Source organism: Martes martes, assembly GCF_963455335.1.
Source record: "Martes martes genome assembly, chromosome: 5".
Taxonomy (NCBI): domain Eukaryota; kingdom Metazoa; phylum Chordata; class Mammalia; order Carnivora; family Mustelidae; genus Martes; species Martes martes.
In genome coordinates, this window is record NC_137892.1 from 105,159,315 (window position 1) to 105,181,194 (window position 21,880).

The 21,880-nt window shown below is 50.0% G+C and overlaps 1 protein-coding gene across 1 annotated transcript in view; it reads left to right on the forward strand.

Annotated features, from left to right (window-relative positions):
* Positions 1-21,880, forward strand: part of STK10 (serine/threonine kinase 10) — a gene marked incomplete at its 5' end in the record, with an annotated part of 116,684 nt that overhangs the window by 49,959 nt on the left and 44,845 nt on the right. The window contains 4 exons of the mRNA XM_080804392.1: positions 4,153-4,302; positions 18,332-18,404; positions 19,416-19,610; positions 20,180-20,261. Of these exons, the coding sequence (XP_080660518.1) occupies positions 4,153-4,302; positions 18,332-18,404; positions 19,416-19,610; positions 20,180-20,261 (500 nt within the window). The remainder of the gene's footprint in view (positions 1-4,152; positions 4,303-18,331; positions 18,405-19,415; positions 19,611-20,179; positions 20,262-21,880) is intronic.

A 21,880-nucleotide genomic window follows, 5' to 3' on the forward strand; every position in this document is an offset into this window, starting at 1 on the left:
AGTGAGGAGAGGCCGGGGTTCTGGGGCCCCAGAACATTGAGAGGCAGGCCCAGGCTTGTGAGGCAGCTCTGGAGAGGGGAGGTTTTCTGTATAACATAGCACTGTTCAGCCACTCTTTTGTTATATTTCCCCCGAGTTCATCTCAGGAATCTCCTGGGTTTGTGGCAGCCCTTCCCAGAGCTATGGAAATGCTGGCTTTCCTTGCAGGGCCCCTTACCACTCCCAGGGGTCTTGGGGAGTTGGTGACGGTGGGTGACTGGATGTGAGTACTTATGATATGGCCTTTGGGTGTTCCTTCTCTCAGCAGAGACTTCCTTTGAAGATTTTCATTGTTCAAGGTAGAATTTAACAAAATACAAACGGTGGTCTTGTATGAGTTGATACTCTATATTATAAGGTGATTAAAGAATGTTTAAATTGGTTTAGTGAGGAAAAAAGGTGGGAGATGTGGGAGGGGGAAATTTATTTGCACAAATAACTAAAAAGTTCAAGGGTTTCTGGCTTCAGGTATAGGTTGATCTAGGAGTTCTTTTTTTGTTGTTTATTTTGTTTTTGTGTGTGTGTGTGGGGGGGGGAGTTTAACATTCTCAGAAGAACTTGGTTTCTTTCCCCAACTCTTGGCCCCACTTTCCTCTGTGTTGGTCCCATTCTCATGATGGCTTTCTGTTTATGGTGACAAGGTGGCTGTAGGAGCTCCAGCAATCATATCTGGATTCTAAACAGCAGGCTAGAAGAAGGGAGGGTGGGCCAACTTGACAAACACACACCCCATTTCCACTTTATACAGGAGCTGTTACAGAAGCCCCACATGACACTTCCATTTACATCTCATTGGCCAGATCATAACAGCACATAGCTGGAAGAGAGGCTGGGAAATGTGGTCTTCTTGCTGGGTGGCCATGTGTTCAGATACTAACAAAGGAGGGCGGAATGGGAGCCACGTACCAGCTTCGGCCTCTCCAGGTGTTCAGCTTAGCTCAGTGAGGCCTGCGGGAGAATGTCAGAGATGGAAGAGGCGTTTATACATACCAAGTCCTTGACCTCATCCATAAGTGGGGCAGGACCCACTAATTATGAATGAGCTGTGGCTCAGCCTGCAGGCTCTTTCACTCTCTTGCTCCCTGTTTCAGTTCTCCTGGTGGATCTGACCGCTCCGGCCCCGGGTGGTTTTCTCCCTGTTGGTGGCAGCTGTTAAAGGAACATTGCCACCAGCATTCTAGAAGTCAAGGTGGAAAAAGAGAAGGTGGGATGGGGAGACCTGACAAGATGAGACCCGGCCCTGGTTGCAGCTGTGTGATGAGGAGTGGGCTCTCCCACGGATGCCTGCCCTGCTTAGAGGGACTTTCTGCCCTTAGTATCTCCCCGTCATCCTGCAGAGTCACACAGAGTGATGAGCCTGGGCTTGGGGTCCAAGAGACCTGGGGTTCATTCTAGGTTCCTCTGTGGGGTAGCTGTGGGGCGCTGGGCTGGCCCCTTTGCTAGACGAGGGGAATACTCACGGTGTGTCACTGTATGGCCCCTGTAGTTAGTTAACACTCAGTGTTTGCTCTGATCTGCTTGGCCTTGCTTTGCCAGCTCTTAAACATTTGGCTCTCAGCCCTCCTCTGGCGGAGGGGGGTTTGTCGGGGTGGGGGGGGTGGCTGGGGTTTCAAACAGACTTAGGATTCATCTGCAGTGTTGCAGATTTTTTTAATAGGAAGAAAATACTCATGTATTGCTGTGTAATCAAAAATTAATCTGAAGAATTTATCTGTATGATTCCAATTATGTGACATTCTAGAGGAGGCAAGACAATGGGGACAGAAATCAAAGTAATGACAGCTCAGGGGCTGGAGATGGGGGTGAAGTGTTGATCACACACAGATTTGGGCGAGTGATGGAAACATTCTGTATCTGAATCCTGGTGGTGGTTACGTGACTAGATATGTTTGTCCAAATTCGTAGAATTGTACATCTAAACAAAAATGAATTTTACTGTCGATGAATTATATCACAGCAGATTGGGCTTAAAAAAGGCCTATCTACCCTACCATATTGGGTCACTGTGAAGAATAAATCAAAGAATGCATCGAGTCCCTAGCTCCATGCCTGGTACATTGGTAAAGGCTCAGAAAATGGTGACCCTGGGGCCATCACCATCATCAGCACCGCCCCCCCCACCACTGTGCTTATCTGATTTCATTTATGTAGAGAGATCAGCCACGAGCAAGTCACATTTTGACATCAAAAAAAATTGCAGAGAATCTAGCATAATCTCAGGACCAGTGTAACAATAAATAATTTCCTCTTACTGACTGTCCTTTGTGCTGAGGAGTGATCATGCTTTATGGCTGGAGCCCTGCCTACCTCGCTTGTCAGCATCCCATTTTACAGATTAGATGAGGGCCCAGATGTGTGGAGCAATTGCGAGACACCGTATAGCTAATAAGGGGCAGCGCCTCGGTTCAGGCTCAGACTGGGTGGTCCTGATGCGGTGCCCCACGGGTCTAAGTCTGTCCATGGTTTGCGGGGACATGGGAGTTAAGGATGACGCCACAGGGAGGGACACAGGTTATATAGACCCCAGAGAGGGACCCGTGGTAGGGTCTGGGGCCAGGCTTCCCAGGACAATGCTGCTGGCTTCTCCAGCCTGTCTGGATCTGTCCTGCGGGACCCGTCCTGGAGGATTTCTGGCCAGATGTGGTAGCGGGAGGAGACAGAAAGGGGAGTCCTCTTTTAGTCAGGGGGAGGTCTGACAGCAGTGCCCTGGCTGGGTGGCTGGCCCTGGAGCCTGCGGCCCGAGGACCCCGCAGGCAGGGCAGTGGAGGCTCACTTCAGCACATGTGGCTTGATGGAAACAAGCACTAAGTAGTCACGACGGCCAGCAGGTCAGTGAGCTCAGGGTGTGGACCTCGAGTCTTCTCATTCCCTCCCTCTCTCTCTACCCACTCAGTCCCCCTTCTGTCGTTCCCACCTCCCTCAGCCGTTGGGTGGGGAATGCTTCCTCTCCGAAGCCTTGGCTAGACCACCATGACGGCCCCTGGCCGAGCTCCCTGCCTGCTCTTGCTCCCCTGCAAGCTCTTCCCTCAACCCTACTAAGGAGAATTTCTTAAATACAAGAATCAGATTGTCTCTGCCTGCTTAGAAAGCCTCCTCTGGACTGCCCATCGCATTCCAATTAAAGCGTAGCCTTCGGAGATAGTCTTCAAGGTTCTGCACAATCAGGCCCTTCCGACCTCTGACCTCAATTCACTTTCCCCTTACCTTCCCCTTCAGTCAAAAAGGGTCCTTTGCATATGCAGTGCCCCTTGTGTGGAAAACTCTTCATGGCCCCCAGCCGCTCAGAGAAGGGCCCTAAGGGTCTCTAAGCAGACACTGGGATGTGCCGCTGTGCTGTGTCTCCCCAACCAGCACACAGAGGCTCTCGACGACAGCCTTCCCACCAGCCCTTCCCCTCCCAACTCCACCAGCAGCCAGCACACATTTCTTCAACACCAGCCCGTGTCAGCCTCCAGGCCTTTGCTTCTGCTGCTTCCTTGACCTGGAATGCCCTGGAATGACTTGGAATGCCCGAGCCCTGCCTTTCTGCCTCTCAAACACCTGTTCTTCCTACAGGACACAGCTTGAATGCCCTTACTTCTGGGGAGCCTGCTCATTCCCAGGCAGAGGGCTTGCTGCCTGGCCTGCCAGTCCCCAGCCCCCATCCAAATCCCACTCTGTTCCGAGCTTGGCTCGCTGTTCCCGTGCCCCTCTCGCTGTCCCTGCACCAAGCGTGGAGCCTGACGCGGAGTGAGTTTCCCTCACTGCCCGGTTGCAGAAGGGATCTTACCTCTTGGAAGGGTTTCGTTTATGAATCTGAGCTCTGAAGCAGGCTGGCTGGCTTGAATCTGAGATCTATGAATTTCTACCTATGTGACCTCGAGCAAGTGTGTTGATCTCTCTGAACCTTGGCTTCTTCATCTGTCAACCGAGGTAATGACCATGCCTGCTCCATGGGGTGACAATGAGGACAAAATAGGTAACATGGGAAGTGCTTGGAAGTGAACTTGGTACATGGCCAGTGCTCCGTGATGCTTGCTGCTTTTGTATTTCATGGACCTGGCACGAGCCTGACATGCAGCCTGCCTGCAGTGAGTGTGTGCTGAGTTGACAATGGTTCTCCTCTCTTTCCAGAGCTAGACAGAGGCCTCACGGAGCCCCAGATTCAGGTGGTTTGCCGCCAGATGCTAGAAGCCCTCAACTTTCTGCACGGCAAGAAGATCATCCACCGGGACCTGAAAGCTGGCAATGTGCTGATGACCCTCGAGGGAGACATCAGGCTTGGTAAGGGGTGTCTGTGGGTGAGAATGGGAAGGCAGACCCCACATTGCCTGCTGGGGGTCATCAGCCCTGCCTCTGCAGGCAGGAGGGAGTATGTGTGAGATCCTCACTCCCATGGTGGCCCAGCCTGTCTTACCTGCCCTGGGCCACAGAGCGCAGACTGTTCCCATTGGCTCAGTTTAACCCACTGGTTCTCAACTGAGGGCGATTTTGTCCCCCAGGGATGTTTGGCAGTGTCTAGAGCCATCTTTGTTTGTTACAGCTATGGCCGGGGAGACTCCTGGCATCTGGTACGTAGGGACAAGTGATACTTGATGTCCTGCAGTGCACAGGACAGCCCCTTGCCACACAGGGATCCCGCTGGTGAGGCTGGCTTGCAAGGCTGGCTTGCACTGTGGGAAGCGCTGGTCTGACCCTTTTGGTCCTGCTAATGATCAAGAGAATTTGAGTGAGCGTGATGGACAGAGGGATGAGTCCACCTCCATTCACAGATAGAAAATAGTACATCAGACTTGAGCTTTTAAAAATACATATAAAATGTATCATCTTAGCTTTGAAGTACACAGGTCAGGGGCATTAAGTACATTCACGCTGTTGGGCAACCATCACCAGCATCTGTCTCCCGAAACTTTCCATCATTCTAAACGGAAACACTGTCCCCATTAAACACTCAGCCCCACCCAAGCCCCAGCCCCTGGCAGCCTCCATTCTGCTTTCTGTGTCAGATTTTGACCGCTCTGGGGACCTCATGTAAGTGCAGTCATTTGTGTTTTGGTGTCTGGTGTATTTCACTCAGCATCCTCTCCTCAGGGTTCATCCCTGTTGTAGCAGGTGTCAAAAGTTTTGTGTTTCTCATACTTAAAAAAAATTTTTTTTTAAAATTTCTATTTATTTACTTGAGAGAGAGAGTGAGAACAATAGAGGTCATGGAAGGAGAGAGAGAAGCTGACGTGCTGCCGAGTGGGGAGCCCGATGTGGGGCTCCATCCCAGGACCCTGAGATCATGACCCAAGCCAAAAAGGCAGATGCTTAACCGACTGAACCACCCAGGCATCCCTATACTTTTTTTTTTTTTTAACCAAAATAACACACACATGCTTCCTTGCTCCCACCACCATCTTTCCCCATCCATTTCTAGGGATGACACGTTTAACTCTTTTCGTGTTTCCTCTTGCATTGATAAATAATGTGCTTGTCATGCTTTTTCTTAAGTAATGATTTTTATTGTGTGATGAAAAAAATAATGAAGGTTTATTATATAAAATTTACATAGTACAGGAAGGCTTAGAGGGGAAAGCCAGGAAGTACCTCCAATCTCATTATCTAGTTGTTGGCACTGGTGGTCATCCCAGATAAGGTCTGTGTCTCTGCCAATGGGAGGATGTACAGAGAGGTGCTGGCAGTGGTATTAATGGCAGAGAGAGGATACGCTCTTGTTTACCAGTTGGACTGCATTCCACTCTATTTTCTAGTAATTCCTTCCTGGTAGCTAAAGCATTCATTCATCTGCACGCCCCCGCCCCTCAACCCTGTCCTTCCAACATCGGAGTGTCACGGTTGTCGTTCCTCTAGTGGAAACTTTGTGGCTTTGAGGAACATTTGAATTCTGTTAAGAATTATGACAAACTGCACTGGTGTTGAGTCTGTGTGAGGGAGGACTACAGGGATAGGCATGAGGGTTGGCACAGAATGGTACAGTACAATCAAGGACATCTTCCCCTGCAAGAGGGCAGCTCCCAGCATCCTTGCTTGGAGGGCTCTTAGGCTCAGATAGGGTGGGGACCTGCCTTGGGTCACAGAGCTAAGCAAGGACAGAGCCAGGGCTGATCCCAGGGCCACTGGCTCACTTGTCAGGTATGGCCCACATCAGTGCACTCACTTCCGTGTGTACTTAGAGTGGATGGGTTAGGGAAGGGCTGGGCCATACAAAATGTACGCAAGGCTGGTAGGTTCTCAGATTTAGTACATTTTAGTGCTTTGGAGGCTCCGACACTCAGATTGTTGGGTACAACCCAGGGTTTCTGTCTGGGGTGGGGCCCAAGAACTTTCCTTCCTTTCCTCCCCTCTCCTCTTCTTTTAAGATTTACTTATCTATTTGAGAGAGAAAAAAAACATGTTGGGGGAGAGGCAGAGGAAGAGAATCTTCAAGCAGACTCCCTGCTGGGGATGGAGCCGGGTGTAGGGCTCCATCCCACCACCCATGAGACCATGACCTGAGCTGAAGCCAAGAGTTGGATGCTGCACTGACTGAGCCCCCCAGGCACCCCAGAACTTGCATTTTTTTTCAACATTTCTTTCCTTCCTTCCTTATGAGCTGGGACCAGGGGCTGGGCAGAGAGAGAGGAAAGAAAGAATCTCAAGGAGGCTGATGCAGGGCTCGACCCCAGGACCCTGAGATCATCACCTGAGCCAACATCAGGAGTTGGATGCTTAATCAGCTGAGCTACCCAGGCACCCCAGAACTTGCATTCTAATAAGCTCCCGGTTACAGCTGATAATGGGGGCACACTTTGATAACCACTGCTTTCACCCCCCACTATCCAAAGAGCAGCATCAGCATTAGCTGGGAGCTTGTTAGAAATGCTGTCGTCCAGAGGGTATGGTTGGTTCCGACTTGAAACCGGCAGTATGAAGAAGTTTCTCATATCGGGCACGAGAGGGTCGCACTCTGTTCTGTGTCCTGAAGACTGGAAACCCTGATACGTGGAGGGTCTGTGCCTTCTGGGGTTCAGCTCACATCCATGTGGCTGTTCTCCCTCCTTGTTCGTTCTTTCACCGGGAATGGTTAAGAGCATGCACTCTATAGTCAGAGAGTCCAGAGTTCAAATCCCAAGTCTGCCTCTAGGTCTGTGACCTTGGAAAAGTCACTTAACCATGCTGTTTTTCCATTTTTTTATCTGCAAAATGAGAATGATGATAGAATGTCTGTCACAGGGTCGGGAGGCCAGTTTCAAGAAAGTACATGTGTAAAGCCCTCTGTAAAGCCCAGCTGTAATTTACTATTGTTTCCTTTAGTGTCTGCTCTGTGCCAAGCCCTGTGCTGGGCGGGGAGGGGAATGAGACCCTAGTCCTCTGCTGCTGCAGAGTTCTCGGGCAGTGGGGAGGTAGATGGGAACATCAGGGCTGGGGAGGGCTGGGGAAGGAGATGGTGCTGGGGTAGGAAGTGTAGGGAGAGGGCTGATCTCTTCTTCCAAGAACCTGGGCCTGGAGGCCCAGAAGAGACTTTGAGGGGAGGATAGTTTGAGCTGAGTTATGAAAGGTGGATAAGTATTTGCCAGGTAAACTAGATTGGGCAGGGGAGTCCAGGAAGAGGAAGCCTGGTGGGCAGGGGCATGGACATGAGAAACAGGGTATTTTGGGGGACTGATAATACAAATAATGCATGCTTATTGGGTTTATGGAGCCCCCACTAGATGCCAGCCATTAGAGGAGGCACTTTCTAGGCACCTCATTCAATCGGCACTCCAGGAGTATTGGGCAGGGGTGTGGGGAAGGTAGGCACTCTACCAGCCCAGAGGAGGCTACTGAGAAGCAGTAGCAGGGTTGGGCCTTGGGTCTTCCTGACTCCAAAGCCCCCCACGGACAGGCTCCTTCAGGGGTAGAGTGTGGGTGGCCGGGGAGGGGCCCGGTCGGGGAGTGCCTTTGCCTTTAGGCTCAGGGAGTATATGGGGGGCAGAGAAGAGAGTCCCTTCGAATCTCCACGATTCGAAGGAAACCTTCAGCTCAACCTTCAAGAACTTATCACTTGGAGGAGGCAGAACACAACAAACCCCGGTCAGGAGCAGCCAGTCAGCGCAGGGAAGCCCTGGTAGGGACAGGGAGGGAGGCAGGGCCCAACAGCCTCGGGCTGAGATATCCCTGGGGTGCTCATTTCCCATTGCCATGCCCCCCCCTTATACACCCCCTAAATCTGGAGGGCGCTGACATGCTGAGCAGACTCCAGAATCTCACACAGAGCTTAGCAGAGGGTGGGATGGAAGCAGATGGGTGCATCGGGTTTCCAAATGACTTGGCATATGCAGTTGAGAAAACCAGGAAGCCAATCAGAAAGGAAAAAAGTTCAGGGAGAGTTGAGTGTGAGTATTTACACAATTCTGCTGAGCTCTGGGAGCGGTGGGGTGCAGGCCTGCTGAGGCCTGTTGTTCTGTTTTGGAAAATCCCCCTTCCCCCTTGGGCCTGGGATCTGCAGCCTGGCGGAGCAGTGGAGGAGGCCTGGAGGAAAGGGTGGCAGTTTCCTAGCGTCTTGGGACTGTCTTGGGCCCCTGAGCCCCCCTGCCCATATCTTTATATAACTCAGGGATACAGAAGAGAATTGCTTAGCAGATCTTTCTCCCAAGTAAGGGGGTCACCTCATTGGAGACAATATCTGTGCTGCTCCCTGGAGTGGAAATAGAATGAAGAAGCAGCAGGGTGAGCTGAGCAAAGCGTGGGTTCTAGACACACACAAGCCTGGTTCAAATCCTGGCTCTGCCACTTTGAGTTGGAGAAACATATTTAACTATCCAAGCCTCAGTTTCTTCATCTGTGCAATGGGTGTAACAGCAGTTCCGCCTTACAGGGCTACTGTGACCACTAGGGAAAGTATACAAAGGACTGGCACGGGTATCAGACTTCCCTGAGATTCACTTGATAGTTGCCAAGTAAAGCACAAGTTCTAGTTCTGAGTGGACATGAAGCAGTTCTTGATGACTGGTAGGAATGCCCTGGTGCAGAGAGCAGGGAAGAGGGTCTGCTGCCCTGGGACCATTGGGATATGAAGTTGGGGGGTGGACTTTGAAGTCTGAAGACCTGTGCTCTTGTCCTGAATCTGCCACTTCGCATTAGAGGACCTTGGGCAGTCACTTAACCCTTTGGAGCCTTGACTTCTCAAACTCAGGGGTGTGGTAATGGTTCCTGTCTCAGAGTTGGTGTGACAAGTTAGAGAGCATATGCAGAGCGTCTGTGGGTGTCCAGCACATCGGAGAGGTGGGCGATGTTGGGCCTAGGAATGTCTCAGAGAAGCTGCCACGAGAGAGAATGTTCCCTGTTCTCCAGAGAACCTGTGTTCCTCTCCCCAGCAGTGTGTCTCTGAAAATGGGAGGTGAATTTTACTTTAGGGGTCTTTCAAGTTCCAAGCAGAAGTTTGGACTGGCTGAAAAATCACCAAGCCCTGCACAGAGCCTGGCATATAGAAGGTGCTCAGATCAGTAGTAGCTTCCAGCATTGCCATTACTTTTCGTTTTACTTACTGGAGGGTTCCTAATTCCCAAAGTCCCCTTGGTGCACAGGAGGCCTGGCAGTGACCAGTTACCTGCCTCTCACCCCCACTTTGACCCCCACCCCAGAATTCCTGTGTGTTGTTGCTGGCGGCCTGGTGTCCTGGTTCTTTCACTCTGGCTGCCATGAACTGAGCCAGTGTTTGATAATGTAGAAATTCATTTAGTCCTCAAAGACCACTCGTAACATTTTACAGAGCTGAGATATCTGGCTTTTTTTTTTTTTTTTTTTTTTTTAAGAGGTTAACTTAACCCCAAATCATACAGCCAGTAAGAGGCACATCTGGTCTTCAGACCAGCACATCTGGCTTCAGAGCCCACGTGCTTAACCATTACTCTATTTTAGACTCTTGGTGCCAATGATAAGAACCGGTCTTCTGTGATTTAAGGCAGACAAGAAAATGTGCGTATATGATACACGAAACTGTGATGGTGAAGCGATACAGCTGGGCATCCAGGGCAGCTGGACCCTGGAACACAAACGCTGCCGAGACTCTCTGGCCTGCCCTTCCGTGCATGTTGGTTAGGCTCTCAGACCAGCCCGCTCCACAAAGCTTCTGGCAGGGGCTAGTTTAAGTTTTCACCTCCTGCAGGACCAACTGAACCTCACCATTTCAGGTCTTGGAGTCCGTAATCCCAGTGTAGTACTCTTAATTGGCTTAGCCTGGCGTGAGTGTGGATCTCTGGACCAATCAATGAGATCCAGTAAGGAGGGCTTCTCTGATTGGCCCAGCTTGTGGTGCTCCCTGAGAAGGAAGGCGGGGTCGGGTAGCAAGATGGAAGCATTGCCCACCTGCTCCCTCTTCCTCTCCGTGGAACAGCGTGGTTGGGGTGGGTTGATGGTTCTCCAGAGGATGAGAAGATTTGTACTGGCCTGAAAAACAAGTTGTTATCCACTTAGACTGGCATGGCCTGTCGGAAGCAAGAACAGAGTTCTGAATGTGTGACTGAGGTTGAGGGAGAAAATACCAGAAAAAGACAGGGTTCTGTAGGAGAGGGGAGAGAGCCCCTGAAGCAGGAGGGCTGGGGGGCTGAGGGGCCGAGGGATGAGCGGGAAGACGGGGGCCTCTGTAGTGGTCACGTGTGTCGAAACAACAAGAGAAAATGAACACAGAAATGGAGAAGTCGAGCAGTTGAGTCAGTCTCATATTTGGCTAGAGATGCGATGTCTTTAGTAGGTGAGGAGACTGAGGCTCAGAGACAGGAAGCAGTTGGTCTCAGAATCTCCTTGCTTCCCTGCCAGGGACCGTTTCCATGGCACTCCTGGGAAGGCAGACCGTTCTGATAATTAAGAGAAGTCACTTGGGAGCCCTGGTGGATCCTCCCTCTTAATGAGCTGGCGTGGTAATCCAGAGGAAGAGGGCCCATGGGCTTCCAGGGCTGGGGGGCGGAGCCTTTGCCCTCTCCCATCCCCACCTCCGTGTCAGCAGGCCCCACACCTCTCTAGGCTTTGCTTCCCGGTGGGTACTGGGAGGACCCTGGCTTGTGTTGGTCCGCAGGGCCACTGCTGGCATTTTAGATGAGACCATGTTTTGCCTTGGGAGACGTAGTGTCGGTGGCTCTCTCCCCCTAAATGGCAGGAGCACTCCTCTTCATTGTGACGACCAGACTGCTGCCATTCCTTTTCCTTTTTTTTTTTTTTCTTTTTTTAATTTTATTTATTTATTTGAGAGAGAGAGAGCATGTGAGAGCATGTGTGTGAGCAGGGGGTAGGGATAGAGGGAGAGGGAGAAGCAGACACCCTGCTGAGCTGGGAGTCTGATGTGGGGCTTGATCCTGGGACCCTGAAGCCATGACCTCAGCCCAAGACACTCTTAACTGACTGAGTCACCCAGGTGCCCCCCCCCCCCCCCCCCGCTCCAATTCCCTTTTAAACACATCCTGGAATATAGGCACCACCCCTGGTTGGGGACCATATAGAAGGTTCTCACTTAGAATTCCAGGGTTTTTCCTCCTACACTGGCCTACAGACTCACTGGCCTGGGGTGGAGGGTCCAGGAGGGGAAGGGGGTATAGAATTCATTGGACAGTGGTTTGCCTTTAAGTAGCCTGACATTATCCGGGAAAAGGCTCCTCTTGGCTTCTCTTGGTGGTCTGCAGTTAAGGGGACAGATGAGAGATTTTGTTACATATCTGCATACATTCTAAATTCACAGCCTTGTGAATGTGTGTAATGTATAATTGTTCTTATATTGTGTATGTAATTTTTAATTATAAAAGTAATATATGGTATTTACACATGTAATGGAAGATATGTGCAGTGATATTTATTACAGCAATATTTGTAACAGAAATGAGAAATGATCCAATTTACTCCCGTAGAGGATTAATTAAATAACTTATGGTACAATGGAATCTTCTTTAGCTATTGAAAATTAAATTGTAGAAAATGTGTAATCTCTTACAAAGATGTATATATATATGTGAAGGGACAAAACACAGCTGCAAAATAGCAGGTTTAATCTGATTTCATTTTTAAAAAGTATTTTTATTTACACATACACTTTTTATTTATATAAATCTGGAGCTATATGCAGCAAACTCATAAATGTTTTTTTAATGAAATTTTTTTTTTTTTTTTTTTTTTTTTTTTTTAAGATTCTATTTATTCATTTGACAGACAGAGATCACAAGTAGGCAGAGAGGCAGGCAGAGAGAGAGGGGGGAAGCAGGCTCCCTGCCGAGCAGAGAGCCCGATGTGGGACTCGATCCCAGGACCCTGGGATCATGACCTGAGCTGAAAGCAGAGGCTTTAACCCACTGAGCCACCCAGGTTCCCTCATAAATGTTTATCTCTACCAGGATTATGGAGACTTTCTCATCTGTAAATGTTTGAATTTTTTATAAGCAGCATTGCCTTGATAACAGGAAGAAAATATATATAAGTGAGTATATAGATAGATACAGTCGTACAGACAGTTTAGAATACGACCCACAACGAAGGAAACAAGTCACTCCCGATGTTGCCAAAATGCACCCTGTAGGCCCCCTTTCAGTGTTTTTTCCTGTGTGCAGAGGACCAGAGAGTGGTAAAGAGCACATGACTCAACGTCATGTCTGTCCTTAGAGCTGGGTGACAGTTCACAAGTTCCTTAACATCTCTAAACCTCAGTCTTCTCATCTGTCAAAGAGGAATAATAGGGCACCTGGATGGCTCGGTCGGTTAAGCATCTGCCTTCTGCTCAGGTCATGATCCCGAAGTCCTGGGATTGAGTCCCCATCTGGGTGGGTGTGTGGGGGTCCCTGCTTAGTAGGGAGCCTGCTTCTCCCTCTCCTTCTTGTGCTGCTTGTACTCTCTGGCTCTCTGTTTCTCTCTGTCTCTGTGTCCGAAAACAAAAAACAAAAAACCAAAACACAAAAAACTACCGTAAAAAAAAGGTGGGGGTAATAATCTTCCCTGCCCCAAAGGGTCACGGCTGTAAATGACATGCATAGGGATATACATACTGATGATATACAAAATGATATGTAGGGGAGGATCAAAGTGACGGGCGGACGTCTGCGCAGCACTGTACGCCTGCTCATTTCTCAGTATACAGCAGTGTTTGTTAGAACTGTTGGCTGGGTATGTGTGGTGTTTCAGGGTTTTGTCGCTCAGCTGCGGCCAGTGTCTGTGCCTTCCATCCAGCGTGTGCAGCTCACCCCTTGGCAAGTGTGAGGTGCTCTCACCACATCCTGGCTCCCACTGGGTTTTACTCAGAAAGCAAGAACAAAACCCCAGAAACCTGAAGAACTTTTGCCACAAGCATTTCATCTTTTTAAACCAGAAAGGCAGTAGGTACTCTTTATCAAAAATATATATTTTTAAAGATTTTATTTAGTTATCCGACAGAGAGAGACAGCAAGAGAGGAACACAAGCAGGAGGAGTGGGAGAGGGAGAAGCAGGCTCTTCGCAGAGCAGGGAGCCTGACGCGGGGCTCGCTCCCAGGACCCCAGGATTATGACCCAGGCCAAAGGCAAAGGCTCAATGACAGAGCCACCCAGGTGTCCCTATCAAAAATATTTTAAAGAATAAAAGTGTCTAAAGGTAAAAAATGTAAGACCCCCTTGGTGTGCTCACCAGAATCCTCCTTCTGAGGAGTTGGTGACTATTAAGTTTGGCGCGTAACCTTGCAACCCCTGTTCTGTGTGTGCGGGTGTGTCTGCACGCACGGCGTGCATATGTCGTTCCTTTAAAAGACAACTGGAATCACACTCTACCTTCTATCATATGCATCGATCAGTCAACAGTATGTTCCGGGCAACATGCTAGGGACAGCATTCTACATTAGTACACACGCATGCAACCTCATTCTTTTTAAGGGCTGCCTGGTGGTTCATGGCTGGACTGTGCCATCATTTAACCATTTGCCAGCCGAGCTCTAGCAACAACTTGGCAGCTTCCGATTTTTTTGCTCTTTCAAATAATGCTTTTGTAAGTTTCCATGTATGTTATCATCTGGTTTGGAGGATCTATTTCTAGAAAGAGAATTGCTGTCAAACGTATTTCTTAAAAGCCAGCGTTCTTTTCTTATAGACTTAAAAGGTGGTCTAGCAAAAGTCTGTCAGTTCATGTATTTGGTCGTTCATTTGGGAACAGTGTTCCGTGGGCCCCATGTGGTGCGGAGGGAGCAGGAGCGGCTGTGGACAAGGCAGAAATGGACTCTTTCCTTATGGACGTGATAATTTATGAAACACTCCCCACCCACCTGCTGCCCTTGTTTCTGATTCTTGTTTTATAATGCGAGAAGGAGAGAGGAGTGTTTTTATTAGAACAGACTGCCTGGGGGAAACCTCCTTTGAATTGTCCCAGTCCAAACTGCATTCCCCGAGCCTGAGGTCCATTGCTGCAGGGAGGGGCTGCCTGGGTGGGCCTGCTCTTGTGTGGCAGAAGGGGGAAGTAGCAGCTATCCCAAGGCTGGCTGGGAGGGGCCTGGGGGACCAACTGTGTGTCATTGTGAAAGTTGGTGGTTTCTGCTTTTCCTCTTTCTTCTCAGGCAGGGATTGGAGACCCTGGTGGGGGAGTGGCAGCTCCCGCCTCCCTCCTGGGAGCCTCGTGCTGGGTCTGAGAAGCAGTCACTGTTATTTCCAGATTTCCTGGGATGACAGGGCCAGCCCTTACTGGTGTTTGCAGGGAAGGTGGGCCCCAGGCCCTGTAGGAAGGGGGTGAGCCAGGCACTGCCATTCTTCTCCAGGAGCCCAGAGGGGTGGTCATTCGTCCTGGCCTCCCAGGTAGTCAGCCACAGAGCCAGTTTCTCGTCTGGGTTTCCTGGTTTTGCACCTCCCTCTATAGCAGCTGTTGGTCCCTCCCTGGGCCAGATGGTCCTCTCAGGCCTGTCATCTGCTGCTATCTAGTTAGCTGGGACTGGGCTTAGAGACCAGTTTTCCTGATGGCTCCCAGGAGCCGTAGCTATGCCCCAGCCTAAAATTCTCCTAGCTCACCTGCCCCATGGCCAGAGCATTTACCCCAGGAGCAGGGCTTGGGGCCGAGTGCTTTCTGAGTGTCCTTTAATCCTCATGGTGACCCTGCAAAGTAATTCTGCTAGTATCACCACCCATGTGTCACACACAGGAACACTGAAGATTGGAGGTTTGCTAATTGTCCTGACCCCTGCCTGTCTCCAACTTAACTGCTTCTGCCTCCCCTCCCTCCGGTCACATTGCCCTGCCCCTCCAGGCCCTTACACGAGATTGTTATCCCTGTCTGGAAATAACTTTCCCCAGATCCTGACCTCCTGTCTAAAAAAGCCACACATCTGCCCCTGCCCCCACCATGAATCACATGGGGGTGTGTTGAGGGCCTGTTTTCATTGCTAGAGTAAAAGCCACATGAGGCTTTTGGGTTCAGCTTTGGGTTCAGCTCTGTGCCTAGAACTGTGCCTTGCACATAATAGATGTTCAATTAATATATGCTGAATGAAGGAACAGTGTGGAGGCCCTCAGCTGTGCTTCCTCCAAGTACTCCCTCCCTCCCTGCACTGTCTCACCTCCCTGACTGTGGACTCTCCTATCCCTGTGCTCCCCTCTTACACAGTTAGGAATAGAGATTTACTGGTGTTTGATGACTATGCGCTTCCACCACTAAACTTTGAGCTGCCCAAGGGCAAGGCCTTGGTTCACTTGGTTCGCTCTTAGCTAATGTCTGACTCTGGACGGCACCCCAGTGAACAGGTGAACGAACCAGTGAAATAGAAGAGCCAAGACTCGAACTGGTTCTCTGGTATTCAGGCCCCACTCTTAGCATTGTGCTCCTTCCTGGTTTGAACCGGTCAGTCTGATTGAAGCTCTCCAGAATGGCAGGTGTCCTAGGACTGTGCTTCAGACCAGCTTGTTTCTAGAGCTAGATGGAGGCTTCCTGGGGGGCTGATAGTTATGGGGCTTGGCAACTTTTTGCATTAAGCATCACCAGTCTGCTCAAGGTGTTGCTTCCTTCTGAATTCTTATTTATGTATTTAAAGATTTTATTCATTTTAGAGAGAGGACCCTAGCAGGGGGAGGGAGGGAGAGAGAATCCCAAGCAGACTGTGCTGCGCATGGAACCCAACGTGGGCTCAGTCTCAAGACCCTGAGATCATGACCTGAGCTGAAACCAAGAGTCAGATGCTTAACCCACTGAGCCACCCAGGTGCCCTGCCCTGCTCCTGACTTTGTGTACTGATTTATTTTAATTTTATTTTTTTAAAAATTAGTTCATTACAAAGAACATATGCATGAGTGTGGTGGGGGGGCAGAAGGAGAGGGAGAAGCAGACTCCCTGCTGAGCAGGTAGCCCCATGTGGGGTGCGATCCCAGGACCCTGGAGAGCATGACCTGAGCCAAAGGCAGATGCTTAACCATCTGAGCCACCTGGCGCCCCCTGAATTTTTTTTTTTTTTTTTTAAGATTTTCTTTATTTGACAGAGATCACAAGTAGGCAGAGAGGCAGGCAGAGAGAGAGGAGGAAGCAGGCTCCCTGCTGAGCAGAGAGCCCCATGCGGGGCTCGATCCCAGGACTCTGGGATCATGATCTGAGCTGAAGGCAGAGGCTTTAACCTAACACTGAGCCACCCAGGTGCCCCCTGAATTTGTTTTTTAATCAAGATGAAACTTACCTGTTTTTCTGCCACATAAAAGTTTATGTTAACTTATTAGTTGGAATATTTTTTGAAAACATGACAATAAATATGCTTATTTCTATTTTTAAAAAAATGAAACTTTACCCTTTAGGACAGGAGAATTGGAGATTACTCTTCGTGGCATTGGATTCTTCTTGTAGTAGTGGGTGTGTGAAGGAAGACTGGTAGTGTTGGGTGTGTTTGAAGACACATTTTATTTATTTATTTATTTATTTATTTACTTATTTATGTCATTCCTGAAAGTCATACATGTTCATCATGGTAAACTTAAAAAATTGAGAAAAGTAGAAGAAACCTTGTCTGGTCTCATGATTCGTATGCAGCCAGTTTAGCAAGGTGGCATATTTCTTCCAAGTCAGTTCATACAGATCTCTGCCCTTTTCTGGGGGGAGGGAGCACCATGGGGACCATACCGTATATTCAGCTGGGTATCCTCCCCTTTCCTACTTAACCTAAGAAGTATATAAATACAGTATCTTAATATTGTGTTAAGATATTAACACAATATCTTAGCCACCTGGGTGGCTCAGTGGGTTAAAGCCTCTGCCTTCGGCTCAGGTCATGATCCCAGGGTCCGGGGATCGAGCCCCGCATGGGGCTCTCTGCTCAGCGGGTAGCAGGCTTACTGCCCCCCTCTGCCTGCCTCTCTGCCTACTTGTCATCTCTGTCTGTCAAATAAATAAATAAAATCTTTAAAAAATATATTATAACATTTAAATACATGTTAAATATTAATTTCATGTATTAAATACATACTAAATGTTTAATATTGATTTGTTTTGTTTTGCCTTGGTGGAGGGAAAAGGGAGGGAGAGAATCTTAAGTGGACTCCATGCCTGGCGCGGGGCTTGATCTCACGACCCTGAGATCAGGACCTGTGCCAAAATCGAGAGTTGGACACTTAAGCGACTGAGCCACTCAAGCACGCCTAATATTGACATGTATTAATATGTATAATTCAGTGTTAAAATATTGAATAAAAATACTTCAATAATACCAATAAAATACTGCCATGTGGCCACATATCACATTTTTCTTAATCTGTTCAGTTTACTCTTTATCTTCCTTACCTCTCTCTTATTTTCTTGGTTTATCTTCCTGTGTGTGTATGTGTTCGTGTGTGCGTGTGCACTTGCTCGATATGCCAGCTTAGATCCTTTTTGGAAAAGAATATATTATGTATTGAATATGAAGTTTTAAAATCACCCTCTCAGCTTTTTGCAGAAACGTGTGATGGCCAGTGACGTTTATCCAAGGCACAATTATTGCTGATTAAAATCACTCCCTGAAAGTCAAGCAATTAGGGTTTTTAAAAAAATTTGTCATTATTACAATAATGCTTTGATGAGCATCACTCGGCATACTGTTTTTATGTTTAAGATGATTTCATTGGGGTGAATATCTAGATTTGGAATTGCGGGGTCAGAAGAGTGTGGATACTTGAAAGGTTCTTGTGATTTATTGCCCAACTGCTTTCCCGAAAGCCTCTTCAATTTATACTCTCATTAACAGGAAGGAAAGTGTGTGTCTCTGTGTATCTTTACATCAGTAGATCTGTTTTTAATGATCAGAACTTAGCTAGGTAGGAAATGGTATCTGTTAATTGATTTGGAACGTCTGTCTCTGAGTTCACACCCCAGGGCTGTGGGTGCAGGAATGTCCAACTGGTTTTTGTCTTGCAGCTGACTTTGGTGTGTCTGCCAAGAATCTGAAAACTCTGCAGAAGCGAGATTCCTTCATAGGAACGCCTTACTGGTGAGTCTTGCAGTTTCTGGAATGTGAATGGTGGACTGAAGGTCGAACCTCAGACTCCCCGAGGTGACTTTGGGCTGCTGTAGAGGAGAGAGGACAGCAGCAAGGGCTCCTGGGTCAGCCTGCTGGGTCTGCCTGCTGGTCTGAGCCCAGGCGGCGGCCCTCAGGAGTGCTGTGACCTTGGCCAAGCTGCTTAGCTTCCCTGTGCCTCAGTTTCCTCCCCTACGAAATCAGGGTTCATAGGTTGTTGTGAGCGTTAAATGGGAAGATGCATATAGAAAATGCTCCATTAAGAACATCTGAACGGGAACCCCCGGAAAATGGTTCAAGTCTTGATTAACTCAACAAGTACAGACTGAATGGGAGGCCCTGGGCTGGGACTGTGAGGATGAACAGTTCCTACCCTCTTGTGAAGTTTCTCTGGATTTCTCTAGACCATTGTGTTTCCTTCTTTTCCAAAACTATTACTTAAAAAGACAGACAAACACACAAAAAAACCATGAAAACTCTTTCAGTTTCATACCTAATTACTTTGTTTTTCACATGCATTCTCACTTGGGAGTTAATAAGCTCCTTTCTTGCTTGCTTATTACTCACCCTTTCTTTCTCTCTCTCTCTGCCCTTTTATTCCTCTTTCTCCTGTTCTCTCCCATCCCTCCTCTCTGTGCCATTGTATTCTCTCAGCCCACCTGTGCCCCCAGTTGGTCTCGGGCCACTCTCCCCTCTGCCACCACCTGCCCCTTCCCCAGGACTCTGTGTTCTGGATTGTTGCTGCCATCTCGTGGCAGACATCAGGAACTGCAGCAGGACATGGCCATGGAGCCCCTCCTGAAGGCATCTTTCCAAGTGAAGACCATCGAAAGGAAGACAGTGGGATGGACCCTAATGCACATCGTGATTTGGGAGTGCCACCAACTCTCTGACACTGGCTTGTGGTGGTCCCTGACCCTGAATCTCTGAGAAGTGCCTGGGGAGGCCAGGTTCTTAGCCCTCTGTTGTCCTTGGTTGGTTCAGGATGGCCCCTGAGGTGGTGATGTGTGAGACCATGAAGGACACCCCGTACGACTACAAAGCTGACATCTGGTCCCTGGGCATCACTCTGATTGAGATGGCCCAGATTGAGCCCCCGCACCATGAGCTCAACCCCATGCGAGTCCTGCTCAAGATTGCCAAGTCGGATCCCCCCACTCTGCTCTCACCTTCCAAGTGGTAAGGAGCAAGGCCTGCCTGAGGGTGTTTGCTGCGTGGCCAGTGGGCCTGGGATGTGGGGCAGGTGGGGTTGGGCAGGTGGAGGGCCAGGGTTCTCCTGGTCCTGCTAGGCCTGGGGGTCTCTGGGCCTTTCTGAGCCAACTGGGCCCTCCACTCCTTTTCCTGTCCTCTGTGCTCCTGACATGGGCTGTCTGTCAGAACAGACTGTGTGAGCCAGGAAGGCGGGTGCCACTATGGGAGGAAGTGCCTAATCAGGCCCGGGGGAAGCCCTGGGCTGGGAACGGGGGCTCATACTTCAACCCCCTTGCTTCTCTGTTTTGCCGTGTGGCCTCGGGCAAATCCTTGCTCCGCTGATGTCCATATCCCCATCTGTATAATGATGTTCATGATGAGAAGGTCATCTCGAAAGCCCTGTCGCCTTCGCTGCTCTCGCTCATGAAGGCACCCTTTGTCTTTTGAGGGCTGTGTCGGGGAAGCACATGACTCCCAGGAGAGCAGAGTCTGTGACTCGGGAATTTTCTCATTTCTTGCCCTACTCCAAGCTGACTGCCACCACCTGTGCCCCCCAGGTCTGTGGAGTTCCGAGACTTCCTGAAGACGGCCCTTGATAAGAACCCAGAGACTCGGCCCAGTGCTGCGCAGCTCCTGGAGGTACGTGGCTCCCCTGTACTGGAGGTGGCTGCCTACCCTCTCTGCCCTGCCCTTCCTTTGCACACGGAAGATGGGCGAGCTCACCTGTGATGTGGAAGCTGGGTGTGTTGCTCCCCAACCCAGGCGATGGCCAGAAGAGCCATTCATTAATCAGCTGATACTCCCTGGGCTCTTGGACTGAGATGGCCGTCATGAAGGCAGCTCCCCCAGAGCCTGTCCTCACACCGCTTACGTTCTCGTGGGGGAGACAGGCCACAGACAGCAGATAGGCGCCCATTGGCAGGGAGACAAGGGCTCTGGGGAGAAAGGAAACAACTCAGGAGGGTGGGGGCCTGCGAGGGTGGCTCTCTGATAAGAAGAGGGCACGGAAGGGCTCTGTGCGAGCAGACACCCAGAGGGGGCTGAGGGACAAGGTGAGGGGTGCTGGGCAGCTGAGGCAAAGCATGATTGGGAGGAATGAGGAGGCCAGTGCTCGGAGCCAAGGGTGAGGGCAGAGATCAGAGAAGTGTGGGGTGTGTGCTCCCCAAGAGGACGCATACCGCCCAACCCCCATACACTCACTACTCAGATGCATTGCAGCAGGACTCAGGCTTCCAGAAGGAGAGCGCATGCTCAGTGGGAACGGTATTGTCTGTGTATACAGTTGAGGCAGAGTGGGCCACACTTGTCCATTCATGGTGGACCCCCTCCCCGAACCCAGGTTTCCAGCGGGCAGTTGAGGGCCAGCGGCGGCAGCAGGCCTTTCGAAGATGGGCAGGCAGGATGCGGTGCTCACTCTTTTCTGCAAGAAAGGGTCAGGCTGCATAGGGTCACGTGGGGTCATGCAGGGTCTCGAAAGCCCAGACCAGGACTTGAGCTGTACCCTCTGTGTGGTGTGGTGCCCCTGAGGGTTGGACAAGGGACACAGTGTCCGACCTGCACTTCTAAGGGCCCCTCTGGCTACTGTGTGAGGAATCTCTGGCCCTCGTGTGGAGAAGGGGGTGATGGTTTCCTCGAAGCTTCTTGAAATATTGGAGGTAGCTGGGAGTTGCCCTTTGCCCTGGCTGGCGCCTCGTGCCTTGAAAGTGGCACACACCACCCGCCCTGCTGTCCTCAGGCTTGCCAGTTGCTGTCCCCATGCCGTGAACACTGATGGGAGACCAGGAGAAAGTGGGTCTGGGTTCTGGGGAGGGGCCGCCCCTCCACACCTCGCCCACTGTGGTCCTTCCACGCCAGTGACTCATGGTGTCTAATGTGTGTTGGGAGGAAAGGAAGAAGAGGCCACGCCAAGCACAGAGTCTTTGTTCATGTGCAGCTGCTTCTCCTGGTACTTACTGTGTGCCAGGCACAGGGCCCTGGTTGGCATTCCAGGCTCCAGCTCCCCTCTGGCGTGTGCAGCGCAGTGATGGAATGGGTGTGGACTGCGGCTCGAGAGTCCTGGGTTCAGATCCTGGCTTTGCCACGTATTGGCTGTGAGACCCTGGGAGATTGGCTTCACTTCTCTGTGACTCAGATCTCACTCTGAAATGGGGATAATGGTCATGCCCCTCACTTAACAGGGTCGTTGTGAAGGTTAAGTGCAAAGATACCATAGAGTGCTTAGCTTAACCTCCCTGGCCTGTGCCCAGCGAATGATGTTT